The 21,434-nt window shown below is 47.2% G+C and overlaps 1 protein-coding gene across 2 annotated transcripts in view; it reads right to left on the bottom strand.

The window, feature by feature from the left end:
- The window catches only part of LOC135054721 (NACHT, LRR and PYD domains-containing protein 12-like), a 411,740-nt gene that overhangs the window by 28,687 nt on the left and 361,619 nt on the right, over window positions 1-21,434 (bottom strand). For both annotated transcript variants that reach the window (XM_063958010.1, XM_063958009.1), the window contains 2 exons: window positions 19,871-20,029; window positions 2,164-2,310 (listed from right to left, as the gene is read on the bottom strand). In XM_063958010.1, the coding sequence (XP_063814080.1) occupies window positions 2,164-2,310; window positions 19,871-20,029 (306 nt within the window). The remainder of the gene's footprint in view (window positions 1-2,163; window positions 2,311-19,870; window positions 20,030-21,434) is intronic.

Below are 21,434 nucleotides of genomic sequence, written 5' to 3'. Positions count from 1 at the left end.
CCACGAAACGGTGGCCAAACGCCACCGTTCCGGACCCTCCCGCCCATCGATCACCTCTGCCTGTCAATCAGGCAGAGGCAATCGCATCCCTGCTACGGCCTTCGGCCGTCCGGCATACGCAGGCGCACCACGGCGCCGGCGCATGCCCAGCAGGGACCCGTTCGCTCTGCTGCATTAAAACGCAGCGAGCGAATGGGTCAGAATGATCCCCCTAGAATCCAAGAAACTTTAGGGATTTTGATAAAAATCAATTGTGTGTGTGTGTATATATATATATATATATATACATATAACAGTAAAAGATGAAAAACACTGCGGCACTCGGAGACTTAAACGTGAACAAATGTATTTCAATACGCCAACATAAAAACTACAATGTTTCGGGGCTCAGCCGCCCCTTTGTCAAGGTGCATAAAGTGACACAGTGGCGGCTGAGCCCCGAAACGTTGGAGTCTCTGAGTGCCGCAGTGTTTTTCACCTTTTACTACAATATTGGATCTGAGGGCACCAGAGCTAAGTGCCATTATGCTTGGGAGTGCCGGTCTGACTGTATTGGATATATATAAATATAAATATTTATATATTATAGTATAATAGAAACCATATTATATAATATAACGTTATCCAACCTGTGTTCCCTACCTCCCCCGGGTCCATCTACCTCTTCCCCATATGTCACCCTTGCACCTCTATGCCTCTATAACCATGCAGATTTCACTCCCTCATTCTATCTCTGTCTCACCCCTGCACCTCACTAACTCCTTCTCTCTATCACCCCTGCACCTCCCTCCCTCCTCTCTATCACCCCTGCACCTCACTTCCTCCTTCTCTCTATCACCCCTACACCTCCCTCCCTCCTCTCTATCACCCCTGCACCGCACTCCTTCGTTCCCCTATCACCCATGCACCTAACTCCCTCTTTCCGTATCTCTCCCCTGCACCTCACTCCCTCCTTCCCTCTATCACCCCTGCACCTCACTCCCTCCTTCCCTCTATCACCCCTGCACCTCTCTCCCTCCTTCCATCTCACATCTGCACCTCACTCTCTCCTTCCATCTCTCACACCTGTACCTCACTCCCTCCTTCCATTTCTCACCCCTGCACCTCACTCCTTCGTTCCCTCTATCACCCCTGCACCTCACTCTCTCCTTCCCTCTGCACCTCACTCCTTCCTTCCCTCTATCACCCATGCACCTCACTCCCTCTTTCCGTATCTCTCCCCTGAACCTCACTCCCTCCTTCCATGTCTCACCCCTGCACCTCACTCCCTCCTTCCATCACTCACACTTGTACCTAGCTCCCACCTTCCATCTCTCCTCCCTGCACCTCACTCCCTTTTTCCATCTTTCACCCCTGCACCTCGCTCCTACCTTCCATCTCTTACCCCTGCACCTTACTCCCTCCTTCCAACTCTCACCCCTGAACATCACTCCCTCCTTCCATGTCTCACCCCTGAACATCACTCCCTCCTTCCATGTCTCACCCCTGCACCTCACTCCCTCCTTCCATCTCTCACCCCTGAACATCACTCCCTCCTTCCATGTCTCACCCCTGCACCGCACTCCCTCCTTCCATCTCTCACCCCTGTACCTCACTCCCTTCCATCTCTCACCCCTGTACCTCACTCCCTTCCATCTCTCACCCCTGTACCTCGCTCCCTCCTTCCATTTCTCACCCCTGTACCTCGCTCCCTCCTTCCATTTCTCACCCCTGCACCTCGCTCCCTCCTTCCATCTCTCACCCCTGCACCTCGCTCCCTCCTTCCATCTCACACCCCTGCACCTCGCTCCCTGAGACAGATCATTTCCCCCCTAGTACAGAAGATCCCCCTTTCCCGTCAGACACATCATTATCTCCCCGTAGCACAGAAGAGCCCCCTCCCCTACAGAAAGATCATTATTCTTTCCCTAGAACAGAAGATCACCATGACCTTGTGCCCCCCATCAGTCAGTGCAGCTCTGCAGGCAGCCAGTCAGTCTTTAAAAATGTCCTGCAGCATGTGCCAATGATAGTGCTGGCCTGCAAATTGCTTGCAGGCTCAGTTGTCTTGCCTTGTCTCCCGGCCAACCCCCGATTGTCTCCACTCTCCACTCCATCCCCTCTACAATAAAACAAATGTGGCAGGCTAGCAGGTGGCAGCTGGGAGTGCAGTGCTTAACTTACCTTACAGCCAGATGCGGACCTGCTCTGCCTCCAATGTGTGCAGCATCACTGGTGTGTGTGGTGGATCTCCCTTTCTGCTGGGTGGGGGCTTGGAGCTTCTTTAGGAGATATTGATGCAACGCTCTATAAGTTGGGTCATTGGAATGCCTGTAATGCAAGAAACCAGTTACGGGTAACGCACAAAGAATCTTCCCACTATAGGTGACCTGCCAGTGCTCAAAGTGGCGGTATGCCATACCGCTGTATACCACCCCAAATCGAGAACTGTATATGCATGCGCATGTGTGTGTGTATGGTTAACTCGAACGCGGGCGAACGTCATCATCCCGCTGTCGGATTCTCGTATTCTATATAAAGAGCCGCGCATCACCGCCATTTTTACTCGTGCATTGGAGATTGAATTGAGAGGACGTGGCTACGTTCTCTCCCTGAAAAGCTCCATATCTGTGCTCAGTGTGCTGCAAATATCTGTGCTCCGTGTGCTGCATATTGGTGATCAACAGTATATAGTTGTACAGTACAGTAGGCCATTGCTGTATCTTGCAGCTCTGTGTCACTGCAAGTATCCATTCCATATCTGCGCTGCATTTTTGTGAGCAGTATATATAGTAGTACAGGGCAGAATTTTAGTGACCAATAGTATATAGTTGTAGAGTACAGTAGGCCATTGCTGTATCTTGCAGCTCTGTGTCACTGCAAGTACCCATTCCATATCTGTGCTGCATTTTTGTGAACAGTATATATAGTAGTACAGTGCAGCATTTTGGTGACCAACAGTATATAGTTGTACAGTACAGTAGGCCATTGCTATTGATATAATAATATTACTGGCATATAATTCCACACATTAAAAAATGGAGAACAAAAATGTGAAGGGTGAAATATGGAAAGATCAAGATCCACTTCCACCTAGTGCTGAAGCTGCTGCCACTAGTCATGGCAGAGACGATGAAATGCCATCAACGTCGTCTGCCAAGGCCGATGCCCAATGTCATAGTAGAGAGCATGTAAAATCCAAAAAACTAAAGTTCAGTAAAATTACCTAAAAATCTAAATTTAAAGCGTCTGAGGAGAAGTGTAAACTTGCCAATATGCCATTTACGACACGGAGTGGCAAGGAGTGGCTGAGGCCCGGGCCTATGTTCATGGCTAGTGGTTCAGCTTCACATGAGGATGGAAGCACTCATCCTCCCACTAGAAAACTGAAAAAAGAGCAAAGAACTGTGCGTTCTTCTAAATCACCCCAAGGAGAGTCTAATTGTGTTGGCGGTTGCGATGCCTGACCTTCCCAACACAGGAAGAGGTGGCTCCTTCCACCATTTGCACGCCCCCTGGAAGTGCTGGAAGGAGCACCCACAGTCCAGTTCCTGATAGTCAAATTGAAGATGTCACTGTTGACAGGATGAGGATATGGGTGCTGCTGGCGCTGTGGAGGAAATTAGACAGGAACGCCAATAGTCCTGCAGGCCATGTCACTGGCAAGTCTGACGAGTCCTCTCCTAACTGGGATTCCTCCGATGCATCCTTGAGTGTAATGCCTACTGCTGCTGGCGCTGCTGTTGTTGCTGCTGGGAGTCGATCGTCATCCCAGAGGGGAAGTCGGAAGACCACTTGTACTACTTCCAGTAAGCAATTGACTGTCCAACAGTCCTTTGCGAGGAAGATGAAATATCACAGCAGTCATCCTCCTGCAAAGCAGATAACTCAGGCCTTGGCAGCTGTGTTGGTGTTAAATGTGTGTCTGGTATCCACCGTTAATTTACAGGGACTTAAAGAATTTATTGAGGTAGTGTGTACCCGGTACCAAATGCCATCTAGGTTCCACTTCACTAGGCAGGCGATACCGAGAATGTACACAGACGTCAGAAAAAGAGTCACCAGTGTCCTAAAAAATGCAGTTGTACCCAATGTCCACTTAACATGTGGACAAGTGGAGCAGGGCAGACTCAGGACTATATGACTGTCACAGCCCACTGGGTAGATGTATTGCCTCCTGCAGCAAGAACAGCAGTGGCGGCACCAGTAGCAGCATCTCGCAAACGCGAACTCGTTCCTAGGCAGGCTACGCTTTGTATCATCGCTTTCCATAAGAGGCACACAGCTGACAACCTCTTAAAAAAAAAAAAAAAAAAAGTTGAATCACTTAAAAAGATGAGAGAGGTCTGTAATTTCCATCATAGGTACACTTCAACTGTGAGAGACAGAATCTGAAAGAAAACTAGGAAATCACATTGTTTGATTCTTAAACAATTTTTCTCTGACGTCCTAAGTGGATGCTGGGACTCCGTAAGGACCATGGGGAATAGCGGCTCCACAGGAGACTGGGCACAACTAAAGAAAGCTTTAGGACTACCTGGTGTGCACTGGCTCCTCCCGCTATGACCCTCCTCCAGACCTCAGTTAGAATCTTGTGCCCGGCTGAGCTGGATGCACACTAGGGGCTCTCCTGAGCTCCTAGAAAGAAAGTATAATTTTAGGTTTTTTATTTTACAGTGAGATCTGCTGGCAACAGACTCACTGCTACAAGGGACTAAGGGGAGAAGAAGCGAACCTACCTGCTTGCAGCTAGCTTGGGCTTCTTAGGCTACTGGACACCATTAGCTCCAGAGGGATCGAACACAGGACCCGACCTCGATCGTTCGGTCCCGGAGCCGCGCCGCCGTCCCCCTTACAGAGCCAGAAGCAAGAAGTGGTCCGGAAAATCGGCGGCAGAAGACTTCAGTCTTCAACAAGGTAGCGCACAGCACTGCAGCTGTGCGCCATCGCGCCTCATGCACACCTCACACTCCGGTCACTGATGGGTGCAGGGCGCTGGGGGGGGGGGCGCCCTGAGCAGCAATATTAACACCTTGGCTGGCTAAATATCACAATATATAGTCCCAGAGGCTATATATGTGAAAAATACCCCTGCCAGAATTCCTCAAAAAAGCGGGAGAAGTCCGCCTAAAAAGGGGCGGGGCTATCTCCCTCAGCACACTGGCGCCATTTTTCCCTCACAGCTCCGCTGGAAGGATCGCTCCCAGGCTCTCCCCTGCAGTTTCAAGCAACAAAGGGTAAAAAAGAGAGGGGGGGGGCACTAAATTTAGGCGCAGTATATTAATATATAGCAGCTATAAGGGGAAATCACTCAGTTATAGTGTTTAATCCCTGTATTATATAGCGCTCTGGTGTGTGCTGGCATACTCTCTCTCTGTCTCCCCAAAGGGCTTTGTGGGGTCCTGTCCTCAGAGCATTCCCTGTGTGTGTGCGGTGTGTCGGTACGTCTGTGTCGACATGTTTGATGAGGAGGCTTATGTGGAGGCTGAGCAGATGCCGATAAATGTGATGTCACCCCGTGCGGGGCAGACACCTGAGTGGATGGACTTATGGAAGGAATTACGTGAAAGTGTCAACTCCTTACATAAAAAGTTTGGCGACATACCAAATATGGGACAGCCGGCTTCTCAGCTCGTGCCTGCCCAGGCGTCTCAAAGGCCATCAGGGGCTCTAAAACGCCCGCTACCTCAGATGGCAGACACAGATGTCGACACGGATACTGATACCAGTGTCGACGACGATGAGACTAATGTAATTTCCAATAGGGCCACACGTTACATGATTGAGGCAATGAAAAATGTGTTGCACATCATCTTACCCCAGGTACCACAAAAAAGGGTATTATGTTTGGGGAGAAAAAACTACCAGTGGTTTTTCCCCCATCTGAGGAATTTAAATGAAGTGTGTGAAGAAGCGTGGGCTTCCCCCCGATAAGAAGCTGGTAATTTCTAAAAGATTACTGATGACGTACCCTTTCCCGCCAGAGGATAGGTCACGTTGGGAAACACCCCCTAGGGTGGATAAAGCGCTCACACGCTTGTCAAAGAAGGTGGCACTACCGTCTCTGGATACGGCCGCCCAAAAGGAACCTGCTGATAGAAAGCAGGAGGCTATCCTGAAGTCTGTATACACACACACAGGTATTATACTGAGACCAGCTATAACTTCAGCATGGATGTGCAGTGCTGCAGCTGCGTGGTTAGATTCCCTGTCGGAAAATATTGATACCCTAGACAGGGACACTATATTGCTAACCATAGAGCATATAAAAGACTCAGTCTTATACATGAGAGATGCACAGAGAGATATTTGCCGGCTGGCATCTAAAATAAGTGCAATGTCCATTTCTGCCAGGAGAGGATTATGGACTCGGAAGCGGGGAAAAGGCGCGTCCTTTCTGCCCAGAGGCAGAGGTAGGGGGAAAAAGCTGCAGCATACAGCCGGTTCCCAGGAGCAAAAGTCCTCCCCCGCTTCCTCCAAGTCCGCCGCATGACGGTGGGACTCCACAGGCGGAGCCAGGTACGGTGGGGGGCCGGCTCAAAAACTTCAGCAATCAGTGGGCTCACTCACGGGTGGATCCCTGGATCCTTCAAGTGGTATCTCAGGGGTACAAGCTGGAATTCGAGACATCTCCCCCCCGCCGTTTCCTCAAATCTGCCTTACCAACAACTCCCTCAGGCAGGCAGGCTGTGCTAGAAGCAATTCACAAGCTGTATTCCCAGCAGATGATAGTCAAGGTGCCCCTCCTTCAACAAGGACGGGGTTACTATTCCACAATGTTTGTGGTACCGAAACCGGACGGTTCGGTGAGACCCATTTTAAATTTGAAATCCTTGAACACATATAGAAAAAAAATTCAAGTTCAAGATGGAATCGCTCAGAGCGGTTATAGCAAGCCTGGACGAGGGGGATTACATGGTATCGCTGGACATCAAGGATGCTTACCTGCATGTCCCCATTTACCATCCTCATCAGGAGTACCTCAGATTTGTGGTACAGGATTGTCATTACCAATTCCAGACGTTGCCGTTCGGCCTGTCCACGGCACCGAGGGTATTTACCAAGGTAATGGCCGAAATGATGATACTCCTTCGAAAAAAGGGAGTTTTAATTATCCCGTACTTGGACGATCTCCAGATAAAGGCGAGGTCCAGGGAGCAGTTGTTGGTCGGGGTAGCACTATCTCAGTAGGTGCTACAACAGCACGGTTGGATTCTAAATATTCCAAAGTCACAGCTGGTCCCTACGACGCGTCTACTGTTCCGCGGGATGGTTCTGGACACAGACCAGAAAAAAGTGTTTCTCCCGGAGGAGAAAGCCAAGGAGCTGTCATCTCTAGTCAGAGGCCTCCTGAAACCAAAACAGGTCTCGGTGCATCACTGCACGCGAGTCCTGGGAAAAATGGTAGCTTCCTACGAAGCAATTCCATTCGGCAGGTTCCATGCAAGAACCTTTCAGTGGGACCTGTTGGACAAGTGGTCCGGATCGCATCTTCAGATGCATCGGCGGATAACCCTGTCTCCAAGGACCAGGGTGTCTCTGCTGTGGTGGCTGCAGAGTGCTCATCTTCAAGAGGGCCGCAGATTCGGCATACAGGACTGGATCCTGGTGACCACGTGTGCCAGCCTTCGAGGCTGGGGGGCAGTCACACAGGGAAGAAATTTCCAGGGACTGTGGTCAAACCAGGAGATTTCACTACACATAAATATTCTGGAACTGAGGGCCATTTACAATGCCCTAAGTCAAGCAAGACCCCTGCTTCAAAACCAGCCGGTACTGATTCAGTCAGACAACATCACGGCGGTCGCCCATGTAAACCGACAGGGCGGCAAAAGAAGCAGGATGGCGATGGAAGAAGCCACAAGGATTCTCCGATGGGCGGAAAATCACGTGTTAGCACTGTCAGCAGTGTTCATTCCGGGAGTGGACAACTGGGAAGCAGACTTCCTCAGCAGGCACGACCTCCACCCGGGAGAGTGGGGACTTCATCCAGAAGTCTTCCAGCTGATTGTAAACCGTTGGGAACGGCCACAGGTGGACATGTTGGCATCCCGCCTAAACAAAAAGCTAGAAAGATATTACGCCAGGTCGAGAGACCCTCAGGCAATAGCTGTGGACGCTCTAGTGACACTGTGGGTGTACCAGTCGGTTTATGTGTTCCCTCCTCTTCCTCTCATACCCAAGGTACTGAGAATAATAAGAAAAAGAGGAGTAAGAACTATACTCATTGTTCCGGATTGGCCAAGAAGAGCTTGGTACCCGGAACTTCAAGAACTGATCTCAGAGGACCCATGGCCTCTGCCGCTCAGACAGGACCGGCTGCAGCAGGGGCCCTGTCTGTTCCAAGACTTACCGCGGCTGCATTTGACGGCATGGCGGTTGAACGCCAGATCCTGAAGGAAAAGGGTATTCTGGAGGAAGTCATCCCTACGCTGATTAAAGCTAGGAAAGAAGTGACCGCAAACCATTATCACCGCATATGGCGAAAATATGTTGCGTGGTGTGAGGCCAGGAAGGCCCCAACGGAGGAATTTCAGCTAGGCCGTTTTCTGCACTTCCTACAGTCAGGAGTGACTATGGTCCTAAAATTGGGTTCCATTAAGGTCCAGATTTCGGCTCTGTCGATTTTCTTCCAGAAAAAACTGGCTTCACTGCCTGAAGTTCGGACATTTGTTAAAGGAGTTCTGCATATTTAGCCCCCTTTTGTGCCTCCGGTGGCACCTTGGGATCTCAACATAGTATTGGATTTCCTAAAGTCACATTGGTTTGAGCCACTTAAAACCATGGATTTGAAATATCTCAAGTGGAAAGTGGTCATGCTGTTGGCCTTGGCTTCGGCCAGGCGTGTGTCAGAATTGGCGGCTTTGTCATGTAAAAGCCCTTATCAGAATTGAGGACTCCCCAGTTTCTCCCTAAGGTGGTATCAGCTTTTCACTTGAACCAACCTATTGTGGTGCCTGCGGCTACTAGGGACTTAGAAGATTCCAAGTTACTGGACGTAGTCAGGGCCTTGAAAATATATGTTTCCAGGACGGCTGGAGTCAGGAAAACTGACTCTCTATCTATCCTGTATGCACCCAACAAGCTGGGTGCTCCTGCTTCAAAGCAGACTATTGCTCGCTGGATCTGTAGCACGATTCAGCTTGCACATTCTGCGGCTGGACTGCCGCATCCTAGATCAGTGAAAGCCCATTCCACGAGGAAGGTGGGCTCTTCTTGGGCGGCTGCCCGAGGGGTCTCGGCTTTACAACTTTGCCGAGCAGCTACTTGGTCGGGGTCAAACACATTTGCAAAATTCTACAAGTTTGATACCCTGGCTGAGGAGGACCTAGAGTTCGCTCATTCGGTGCTGCAGAGTCATCCGCACTCTCCCGCCCGTATGGGATCTTTGGTATAATTCCCATGGTCCTTACGGAGTCCCAGCATCCACTTAGGACATCATAGAAAATAAGATTTTACTCACCGGTAAATCTATTTCTCGTAGTCCATAGTGGATGCTGGGCGCCCATCCCAAGTGCGGATTGTCTGCAATACTTGTATATAGTTATTGTTTAACTAAAGGGTTATTGTTGAGCCATCTGTTGAGAGGCTCAGTTATTATTAATACTGTTAACTGGGTATAGTATCACGAGTTATACGGTGTGATTGGTGTGGCTGGTATGAGTCTTACCCGGGATTCAAAATCCTTCCTTATTGTGTCAGCTCTTCCGGGCACAGTATTCTAACTGAGGTCTGGAGGAGGGTCATAGCGGGAGGAGCCAGTGCACACCAGGTAGTCCTAAAGCTTTCTTTAGTTGTGCCTAGTCTCCTGTGGAGCCGCTATTCCCCATGGTCCTTACGGAGTCCCAGCATCCACTACAGACTACGAGAAATAGATGTACCGGTGAGTAAAATCTTATTATTTGTATATTTCTGTGGAAAATAAATATTTGGACAATCAAAAAGTTTAACTCAATACTTTGTAATATATCCTCGGTTGGCAATTACAGAGGTAAAATGTTTCCTATAGTTCTTGACCAGATTTGCACACACTGTAGCAGGTATTTTGGCCCACTCTTCCATGCAGATCTTCTCTAGATCTGTCATGTTTTGGGGCTGTCGCCGGGCAATACAGACTTCCAACTCCCTCCACAGATTTTCTATTTGGTTGAGGTCTGGAGACTGGCTAGGCTACTCCTTAGTTGCCCGGGCAGTGTGTTTGGGGTCATTGTCATGCTGGAAGACCCAGCCACGTTCCATCTTCAATACTCTTAGTGAGGGGAGTTGTTTGCCCAAAATCTCACGATACATGGCCCCATTCATACTCTCCTTAATACGGATCAGTTGTCCTGTCCCATTTACAGAAAAGCAGCCCCAAAGCATGATGTTTCCACCCCATGCTTCACAGTGGGTTTGGTGTTCTTGGGATGCCATTCATCATTCTTCTCCCTCCAAACACGGCGAGTGGAGTTTATACCAAAAAGTTTGATTTTGCTCTCATCTGACCACATTACATTCTCCCAATCCTCCTCTGGATCATCCAGATGGTCACTGGCAAACTTTAGACGGGCCTGGACTTGTGCTGGCTTAAGCAGGGGAACCTTTTGGGGCGCTGCAGGATTTCAATCCATGACGATGTAGTGTGTTACTAATGGTAACCTTTGTGACTGTGGTCCCAGTTCTCTTGAGGTCATTGACCAGGTCCCCCCGTGCAGTTCTGGGCTGATTCCTCACCGTTCTCAAGATCATTGATACCCCATGAGGTGAGATCTTGCATGGAGCCCCAGGTCAATGGCGATTGTCAGTGATCTTGTATTTCTTCCATTTTTTAATAATTGCGCCAACAGTTGATCTCTTCTCACCAAGCTGCTTGCCTATTGTCCAGTAGCTCATCCAAGCCTTGTGCAGCTCCACAATTTTGTCCCTGGTGTCCTTAGACAGCTCTCTGGTCTTGACCATGGTGGAGAGGTAGCAGTCTGACTGTTTAAGGGTGTGGACAGATGTCTTTTATACAGATAACCAGTTCAGACAGGTGCCATTAATACAGGTAACGAGTGGAGGATAGAAGAGCTTCTTAAAGAAGAAGTAACAGGTCTGTGAGAGCCAGAAATCTTGCTGCCTGGTAGGTGTCCAAATATTTATTTTCCACAAGAATATACAAGTAAATTGTTTAAAAATCATACAATGTGATTTCCTGGTTTTTTTTCAGATTCTGTCTCTCACAGTTGAAGTGTACCTATGATGGAAATTACAGACCTCTCTCATCTTTTTAAGAGGGTCAACTTGCACAATCGGTGGCTGGTCAAATACTTTTTTGCCCCACTGTATACATATAAAATATAATATATGATAAAAACTCCAAAAAGTGCCCCAAAGTATTGTACAGCACCTATGATTCCCAGGAGGTCTCCTATCCAAGATTGGACATAACCAGTGTGAAAAGGCTGTAGTGCCTTGTATGGTGCACTCTGGAGTGATCATCAGCGATGATAGGAATTAACATTATAGGTAATGTGTATAGTAAAGTGGAAATTATAAAAAAGGAGAAATTTTGTAACTTTTATTAAATCCATTGGGGTGTTGTGTCTCCAGTTCATTTATTTATTACATCTCTCTCCTGGATAGTAGATTAGATAGATCTCTTCCACGTTCCCCGAGGCTCACCAGTTCAATTCCTTTAATGGATAGTTCCTCTGGATTTGTGTTATGATGGAGTAGGAAGTACTTAGACACTGCATGAGTTTGTCTTTTGTTCCTGATATTGCGGATATCTTTTTAGAGTCTTATTTTTAAAGGTCTTTTTGTTTTACCCACATACTTTAATTTACAGGGACATTTGAGAAGATAAATAATTGATAGTGTGTTACAGTTTATGAACTGTTTGATCCTGAATTCTTTGGTTTGGTCGGTGTTATAGAAAGTCTTCCTGGCAGGGTGCAGAAACCTGCAGATATTACCTGAATGTGTAGCATCCTGTGCATCTCGGTAAGGAAGCTGACTGTTCTGAGATGGTCCTTAACATGCTTGGGGCTAGAAGGTCTTTGAGGTTTGTGGATTTCTTAAATACTATATGTGGTTGTTTTGGGAGAATGTCTTTCAACACCAGGTCCATTAATAGGAACTCCCAGTGATCCTGAAAGGACTTCCTAATGATGTGGTCATGTTTGCTGTAAGAAGTGATGAATTTGATTCGCTCGTCATTTATCCTCTATAATTCAGCAGCTGCCTTCTATCCAATTGTCTGGTTTTGTTAAGGGCTTCATTCAGAACTTTGTGGGGGTATTCTTTTTCTTTAAATCTATCGGTGTACACCTGTAGTTGTTGATCACAGTCTTCTGGATCCCTGCAGTTCCTCTTGATTTGGTGGAATTGTGAATAGGGAATGTTATTTTTCCATTTCTTTAAATTATTACTTTTGTAATGCATGTAGCTATTCTTGTCCACTTTTTTGATAAAATTCTTGGTAATTACCTTCTCTCCCGAACTTGTGAGTACCATGTCTAGGAACCCTATGGATTTAGTGCTGGTATTTGATGTAAATATACGTTATGTTAAGAACTTACCGTTGATAACGGTATTTCTCCTAAATCCACAGGATAACATTGGGATATGATGAAGCGACAGCGGATTGGCACCAATCGATCAAAGCTTTCCGGCCTCCCAGGATGCAACAGGCCCGTCCATATATCCCCGCCTACTGGCTCAGGCAAATCAGTTGTTTTCCAAAGCACAAGGCAGGATCATCATGTAGAGCCCTAATCAGGTTAGAGAAACACACATGCACACCCTTTCGTAAAAGAAGGAAGAGGTTGGTGAGTGAAAGGATTCTCAAATCAGGTGCGTTAGGGTGGGATCGGTAACTTCTTACCATAACGTATAGTTCTTCGGCAAGTTCCACAGGTTATCCACAGGATAACATTGGGATTTCCCAAAGCAATTTAGTGGTGGGGATGCTCCTGATTGGACAGGAGAACCCTTCGCCCGAATTCAGCGTCATGAATGTATTAATGGAAGACCATGTGGCTGGCTTACATATCTGTTCTGCTGAAGCACCCTGCTGCGCTGCCCGTAAAGAACCTACCTTACGAGTAGAGTGAGCAGCCAGCAACTTTTTGCTGCTGCTGCGATCAACTAGTACACGCCTATGGGGGAGTGTATTTTAGCTTAGCAGAGCTGTGATCGCTTGTGCAGCCCTGCTAAGCTAAAAAAAATTCAAGCAAAAGAAGACTAGGCCTATACCTACTTACCCTGTGCGACAATCTCTGCTATGCTGGAGCCGGCTTTGACGTCAGACATCCTCCCTCTGTTATCCTGGACACGCCTGCGTTTTCCTTACCACTCCCTGAAAACGTCAGCCAACGGTCCGGATCCGCCCTGGAACGCCTTTTTCCTATCAATCTTCTTTGAGGTCGGCTCTGCGACCGATTCCTTCGTTAGACGCGATGTAACCCGGCAACCCCGGTCGCCGGGCAATGTCGCACACGCGCACTGTGGCCGCTGCGCATGCACATTCCGGACCCGTTCGCACTGCAGCGATAAGCCGGAACAGGGAGATCAGCTTGAGAATATGCTTCTGAAATTGTCATTCGAAGGCATCTTGCCAGCATCTGTTTACTAGCAGGCCATCCTCTCTTGTGAAATCCGTAGAGAATGAAGAGAGAATCTGTCTTTCTGATGGCACTGGCACAATCCACGTAGATCCTTAATGCACGGACCACATCCAGCGACGCATCTCCCGCAGGAAGTCCCGATACATGAAAAGCCGGGAGTACAATTTCTTAAATTAAGGTGGAATTTAGACACCACCTTAGGAAGATACCCAGATCTAGTTCTGATGACTGCTCTATCTGGATAAAAAAATCAGAAATGGGGAACGACATGACAGCGCCCCTAAATCTGATACTCTTCTAGCTGATGCCATAGTCAGTAGAAAGAGCACCTTAGATGTCAACCATTTAAGATCTCACTTTATTAAGTGGTTCAACTGGGGCAACTTGAAGGGCTTTCAGGACTAATCATAAGTCCCACGGCACTGTAGGTGGAACAAACAGAGGTTGAATACGCAGCATTCCCTGGAAAAAACTACGGAAAGCTTGTGAATTTGCAATTTTCTTTTGGAACCATTCAGTTAATGCCGATACTAGCACTCTCAAGGAAGCCACCTTCAAACCTTATCCATTCATGCCTGAAGGAATGCTAAGACCATGGAAACTTGGAAATATTTAGGGTCTATCTTTCTTTCACTGCACCAATGAATATAGGTTTGCCATATTCGGTGATAGATGCGAGCTGAAGAAGGTTTCCTTGCTCTGAGCATAGTTTGAATTACCTGTTGTGAGAATCCTCTTGACTTCAGGATAGAGGTTTCAAGAGCCACGCCATCAAAGACAGTCGATCCAGATGTCTGTGATAACAAGTCCTTGTTATCTGGACGTTGAGGGAGCAGAAATGGAGCATCCGTCGACATTCTCTGCAGATCGGTATACCAATGCCTTCTGGGCCAAGCTGGAGCTATTAGTATCACGGCATCCCTTCCTTGCTTTATTTTCCTCCCCGCCCAGGGTAATAGGGTGATCGGAGGAAACACATAAACTAGATGAAAGTCCCATCTCACCGACAAGGCGTCCACAAATATTGCTCTGGGCTCCTTTGTTCTTGACTTGTATGCGGACACTTTGTTGTTCAGACGGCATGCTATGAGATCTATCTCTGGCAACTCCCATTTGTCTACTAGAGTCTGGAAGACCTCCAGGTAGAGCCCATTCGCTTCCCTGAATGGCGTGTCGACTGAGAAAGTCCGCTTCCGAGTTTAGGACTCACAGAACGAACACTGCGGACAAGGCTGGATGATGAAGTTCTGCCCACTTTAGTATGTGACTTACCTCCTTCATTGCTTTTTGGCTGTGAGTTCCTCCCTGATGGTTTAGGTATGCTACTGCCGTTGCATTTTCCGAGCGGATCTGGACTGGTTTTCCTTGAAGAATGTCCTTTACCTGAATCAGTGCCATGTATATGGCCCAAAGTTCCAACACATTTATTGGTAGGCAACTTTCTTCTTTGGTCCATTGTCCCTGGAACCATAATTTTCCAGACACTGCTCCCTCAGCCCTGAAGACTGGCATCTGTTGTCAGGAACTCCCAATCTGATATCCAAAAGTGTCTCCCCTTGTCTAGATGGGATGTCTGTAGCCACCAGGCTAATGACTTTCTTACTTTTACTGAAAGTACCATAGTCTGTTTCTTTATTGTCTGATGTACTCCATTCCATCTGGCAAGAATCAGACGCTGCAGAGGTCTTGAGTGGAATTGTGCATATTCCACCATGTCGAATGTTGACACCATCAAACCCATCACTCGCATTGCTGCGTGAATTGATACCGTTTCACTGTGTAACAAGTCCTGAATCTTTGACTGTACCTTGGATATCTTGTTCCGAGGTAAAAATACTTTCTCTAGACTTGAATCCAGTAAAGCCCCCAAGTGAGTCATCTGTTGTGACGGAACCAGAGATGATTTTGCCCAATTTATGAGCCACTTATTGTTATTGTTATTGTCTGTTGGAGATGGCACAGGAGCAATTCTTCCTGTGATTGTGCCAGGATTAAAAGGTTGTCGAGGTATGGAAAAATTCTTATCCCTTGCTTGCGGGGATAAACTGCCATAACCACCATGATCTTGGTAAATATCTCTGGGGGCTGTGGCTAACCCAAAAGGTAAGGCCTGGAACTGAAAATGCTGCTGGAGGATGGCAAACCTGAGATAACACTGATGGGACAGTGCTATAGGAACATGTAGGTAAGCATCCTGAATATCCAGGGATACCATATAATCCCCAAAAACTATAGAGCGTAACGTCTCCATGTGAAATCGTGGTACCCAAATGCATTTGTTTTGCATTTTGAGATTGAGAATGGGCCGAAAAGACCCATTTGACTTCTGAACCAAAAACAGGTTGGAGTAAAACCCCTGTCCCCGTTGTGCAGGGGGTACTGGAGTGACTACTCCTGACTGAAGCAATTTCAGAACTGCTTCTTACAAAGCCCTGGCCTTCGCCTCTACCCGAGACGGGCTGGTGCAGAAGAACCTTCAAGGAGGATGCTTCTTGAAGGGAAAACATAACCTAGAGATACCGCTTCTTGCACCCAGGCATCTGTTGTGGACTGCTGCCAAATCTGTGCAAACTGTAGCAGTCGGCCCCCTACCCTGGGATCCCCTAGGAGGAGGCCACCACCATCAGGCTGATGGCTTTTCTTCTCGTTTAGAAGCTGGCCCTCTGGTAGCCCAATGCTGTTTTGACTTACCAAACATTGTATTGGGGCTGCTTACGATCACTTTTTCCCTTTGCTTTTCCTTGAGACTGAAACAGCCGGAAATCTGGACCCTTAGGTTTGGGGTTGTATGTGGGAGGAAACTTGACCTTCTTGGAGTCTGCTTCTGACTCCAGAATATCTCAATTCTTTATAGAATATTTCCAGAAAAAGGCAAAGATTCCAAAACCTTCTTAGATTCTGAATCAGCTTTCCACGTACGTAACCAAACTGCTCTGCGAGCAGCTATTGTTGAGGCTGATGCCCTAGAAGCAATAGTACCCATATCTAATGCAGCTTCTTCCAAGAATACTGCAGCCTGTTTAATATGAACTATATGGGATTTTTGCTCTCTAGAAGCTGATGAAAAATCCTCTTTCTTCCCATCAGCCCAGGAGCCATTGCCTTTGCCATCCAAGCTGAAGCCATGGCTGGCCATATGACTGCCCCAGACAGAGAAAATATGTTTTTTAGAAAACCATCCACTCTCTGATCCGTGACATCATTTAATGACGTTGACGGAAAAGGCAATATAGATTTTCGCACTAATCGAATCACATGCGTATCTACCTTAGGAGCCACCTCCATTTTTAAACAGTCCCCCGCTGGAAAAGGATAATTGGAATCCCATTTTTTGGGAATTCTATCTTTTTTATTGGGTGTAGCCCAAGCCTCTTCCATGATTTCCAGGCTGACCCTGGAAACTCAGTCTTAACTGTTTTGGGATGTTTAAACACAGGTGTCTTGGTTTTTAACACAGGCTCTGCTGAATCTTCTAAGGATAGAATGGCCTTCATTGCTCTAATTAATTCAGCTATATCCACTGAGCTGAAACCTTCTTCCTCTTCTTCGTATGCCGAAGTAGAGTAAATTGAGCTTTCATCTTCTGATGAATCATCTTGTGTAGCCTGTGAAGGTGAAGATGTACTTACCATTGGTTTATCAGCTTGTTTCAGCTTGAAGCTGCTGGGGGAAATTATATACCGTAGGTAGGGAGCTGCATGTATGGGTTAATAGTGTACCCCTTTCCTAGTACAGAAGCTGTAGGAATTATCCGTTCAGCTATAGTGGAAAATGTCTGTGCAAACATAGCCCAAGGTGGATCCCTCTTTACCTGACGTTGTACAGGGATCTGCCTTGTATTTTGCTGAAAAGCAAAACAATTTGCACATAAACCATAGTAAATGTACACAGACTCATATGCAATAGGCACTTATCTTAACTATTCATACTGAAAAAAGTAGATAGAAATTTAGTGCTGTATAGCCCGTACTCAGTAGAGTGGGATTCAGGGAGACTTGCCTCGCTTCCAGGATCGATCAATATGTTAGCAAATGTTGAGTGGATCCAGACGCTACTAGTGTACACTGCCGCTCCAGGAACCTATAGTGAACACAGACGCACCGGTCACACAGCTGCCTTCTAAAGTGATATCAATCTAGCCCTACCCATGCACCAGCATTGAGGATCAGAAGAAACAACTGACAAACATATATTTAAAGTCAGCAATCACACTAGCAGTATGTCACATGTTATATATTAGTCATATGAGCACATCATCAACTACAAACACATTTTTAAGTATGTAGGAGAACTTATCACTGAATCATGTTTTAAACAGATCTAACGTATTCAGACGCAATGCGGCCTATGTTGTGACTGAGTCCCCTTGTGGTAGCATCTGGGACGGAATTGAGGAAACAGTTAATGGCGGGAGACTTGGCGGAAACTGGTCATGTACCGGGGGGCGGGGCGACCAGTAGAGCGTCTGACTCACCCTGCTGACATCAACCCTAGGGATCGTGGCCTCATGCTATTCCTGGTGCCTAAGATCCCTAAGGCCTAGCGCTGGTGCACCCACGGTGGCGGACGCATCAGCAACTGTTTGGTAGTCTCCTCCCAATACAGTGCGGCTGTGTCCGTATTCCATCTTCTAAGCGGAATCGATGCCTTACCTTCTCTCCGTGGTCCGGCCACAGCCTGGTAACGTCTACTATACCTGCTAGTATATCCGACACAGACGTGCACCGAAACAGCACTGTACTCGTGGGTAAGCGTTGTCGCGACCCGGCAGAGAGTTGTTGGAGTGACTCTTTCTAAGTGTATAAGACACTGTTTAGAAAGATCACTAAAAAACTAGTAAGACTATAAAAATAATATAAGAAAGGGCTGCTAAACGAACAGCAGCCTTCTGACCATGGTCCGGCTCCTGCCGCACCAAACAAAAACCGATTTGCTTGAGCCAGTGGGCGGGGATATATGGACGGGCCCATTGCATCCTGGGAGGCCTGAAAGCTTTTGATCGTTTGGTGGGTGGCACACACACACACTGGGTGCCACACACACACTTGATGCCCCCCACACATACACACACACACAAACACACTGGGTGCCAAATACTGTACACACATACTGGGTGAAATACACACACACACACACACACACACACAGACACACACACTGGATGCCACACACACACTGGGTGCCTCACACCCATACTGATTGCTTGCACAACCTTGTGTCGAGTGAGTCCGCTGCAGTACAAAACTCACTCACAGGTAGAAGCTGTCCGCCTACCTGAGTGAGTCTCGAGCTGCTCGGTGTTCTGCTTCATGTGGCCGAACTCAGTAGCCAGACGCACTGCGTTGTCTCATGCCCGCCACCGCAGCTACTAGAGGCAATGGAGAGGTACTGGAGGAGGCGACCTGTAGCAGCGGTGGCACACAGCACAGCTGCCAGAGTGACGCCGTTCTCCTCCTTCAGGCGGCCGCAGCTTCTGCTGGTGCCTTAAGTAGATAATTGCAGTGCCTGGACAAGGTGGGCGGAATCCAATTATAAGTGACTGAACGCAGTTCCACCCTGTTCCGGCCCACTTTAACCCCTGCTAAAACATATATATTAAAATCAATCAAACCACCGGCAAACATATTCAATAAATATAATATCCAAGGTGAAACATGGCTGATGCACTTAGATAATTAATAGTATAACATTTGTACCTAATAAAAGAACAGTTTTCCCCACATACTCCATGCTGCTTAACGAGTTCACAAATGCAGTAATGTTAACCCTTGACTTCTATGCTGTCTCCGAATTAGGCCCTAAATGAAGAGCTGAGTACTGAATGTAGACAGAAGACACAATATCACTGCGCTCGCCCCAGGATCTATTCCCACTGGGTGTCGTGGACAGCCACAAGTGGTAGTAGCCCCGGTGCACCAAAATACTGGCTGTCTACATTGTCAGTTGATGGGATGCCGGTGTCTATATTCTAACTGCCGGGATCCTGACAGCCGGGAAATAGATTGCCTCTCCTGTGGGCATATAGGAGGAATTGCAGCAATTCAGAGGTGGGCGTACTCAGAGATCCGTTTCTTGCACTGAGGATAGCGCTGGTGTGAATGTGCGCTGATAGTGATGGTGGCTGCTCTCACAGGCGGATGGATGAGTGGTGCAGCCACAGAGGTGCCCATCTCTGAGTACAGGCTGAGACACATAATTATCTCTGAGATCCCAGTATGGCTGACTTGTGAGCAACTCCCCATTCAATGTTAATGTAGTTTGCAATATAACACAATCTTATGACAGTAATTCAATAATCTTACACCAGAATCTCCAGAGGTGGCCTCACACACTCCTGAAGTTTTGTTCCAGAGTCCCCCAGATCATTGTCTGACAGGTACATTCCTGTCAGAGAGCGGTTTGTAGTAATAACAGAGCGGAGATCATCACAGCAGGAGGAGGTCAGACCACAGCCCGATATCCTGTTGAGAAATGAGGGATCTGCATTAAGTTATTGCTTATCATTTCCAACCTGACACTCAGCATGATGTCATCACTGACAGAATAATACAGAGTACAGTAGATACAATTGTTGGTGTGCTGTGTATATCAGCTATTAGGCTATAGTTATGTGCCAGTGAAAATGTTCTTGATTTACTGTATATAGATGATGGTCAGTTATATGTGAGGCCAAAGAATGTTTCCTTAGAGCAGGGGCAGCCAAATGTGCCCCCCCAAACACGCCTCTTCCAGCCCCACTCCCTGTCCGAGTTTCCTCCAGAGTTCTAGACACCTCTGCCTGGACTCCAGGAGGAAATATAATAGGGGCTGAGTTTGCCGAGGTGTCTGGAATCATTTACAAGGTTGGTTTTACTGGACCTCTGCAAACTCAGCCCCTATTACATTTCCCCACGGACGTGGTAAATGCTTTGCCCAACTCAGCAATGTCACTGCTGGGCCGGCTCTCCCTACAGCTGCATGTGACTAAGGGGGGATGCAGTCAATTTACTGACAATCAAAATCCAGACGGTCAAAATCCCGACATGGACAAAATACAGACATTTATAATGTCGACAGGTCAAAAAAGTCGACATGAGTTTTTAATGATTTTTTTATTAAAACTGACTTGCTCATACTTTACCATCCCAGTGGACCTGAAGAGGGAATATAATGGTGCCCGAAGCATGGCGAGTGCAGCGAGCCATGCGAGGGGACGCTGTACACTTATATGGTGTCCATGTTGACTTATGTCGACATACACACCAAAAAAACAATAAAAACTCATGTCGTTTTTTTTGAACTGTCGACATTTTAAATGTCAGTATTTTGACCATGTCGGTCAATTGCTGTCGGGATTTTGACAGTCGGGATTTTGATTGGAGGTATTTCATACTGATCCCTACTAAGGGTTCTATTTACTAAGCCTTGGATGGAGATTAAGTGGACGCAGATAAAGTACCAGCCAATCAGCTCATAACTATCATTTTTCAAACCCAGCCTGTGACATGACACCAAGGAGCTGATTATCTGGTACTTTATCTGTGTTCACTTAATCTCCGTCCAAGGCTTAGTAAATAGACCCCAAAATCACTGCAGACTGCAGAGGTGGAAACATGTAGTTGCAATGGGAGGTAAGACTATAGTAAGCTCTTCCAGACAGGAGACAGAGCTGAGACATTCGGCAGGATGACATTTCTAAAAGGTTACGTAACATGAGGTAGTTTTCTTAATATGGCACCCAAGAAAAAGTTAGGATACCCCAGTAAAACATCTTGTGGCCTTAGAATAACTAGTTAAATACTGAATATAATGAAGTCTTGCATGGATCTCACTGATCCGGCTGGGTTTCATTGCGTGATGTCTGAAAGTATTTAACTAAATTCCTCT

The sequence above is a fragment of the Pseudophryne corroboree genome, chromosome 3 (assembly GCF_028390025.1).
Source record: "Pseudophryne corroboree isolate aPseCor3 chromosome 3, aPseCor3.hap2, whole genome shotgun sequence".
NCBI classification, from domain to species: domain Eukaryota; kingdom Metazoa; phylum Chordata; class Amphibia; order Anura; family Myobatrachidae; genus Pseudophryne; species Pseudophryne corroboree.
The sequence above is the reverse complement of the archived record's forward strand: the minus strand, read 5'-3'. Positions and strand labels throughout refer to the sequence as shown.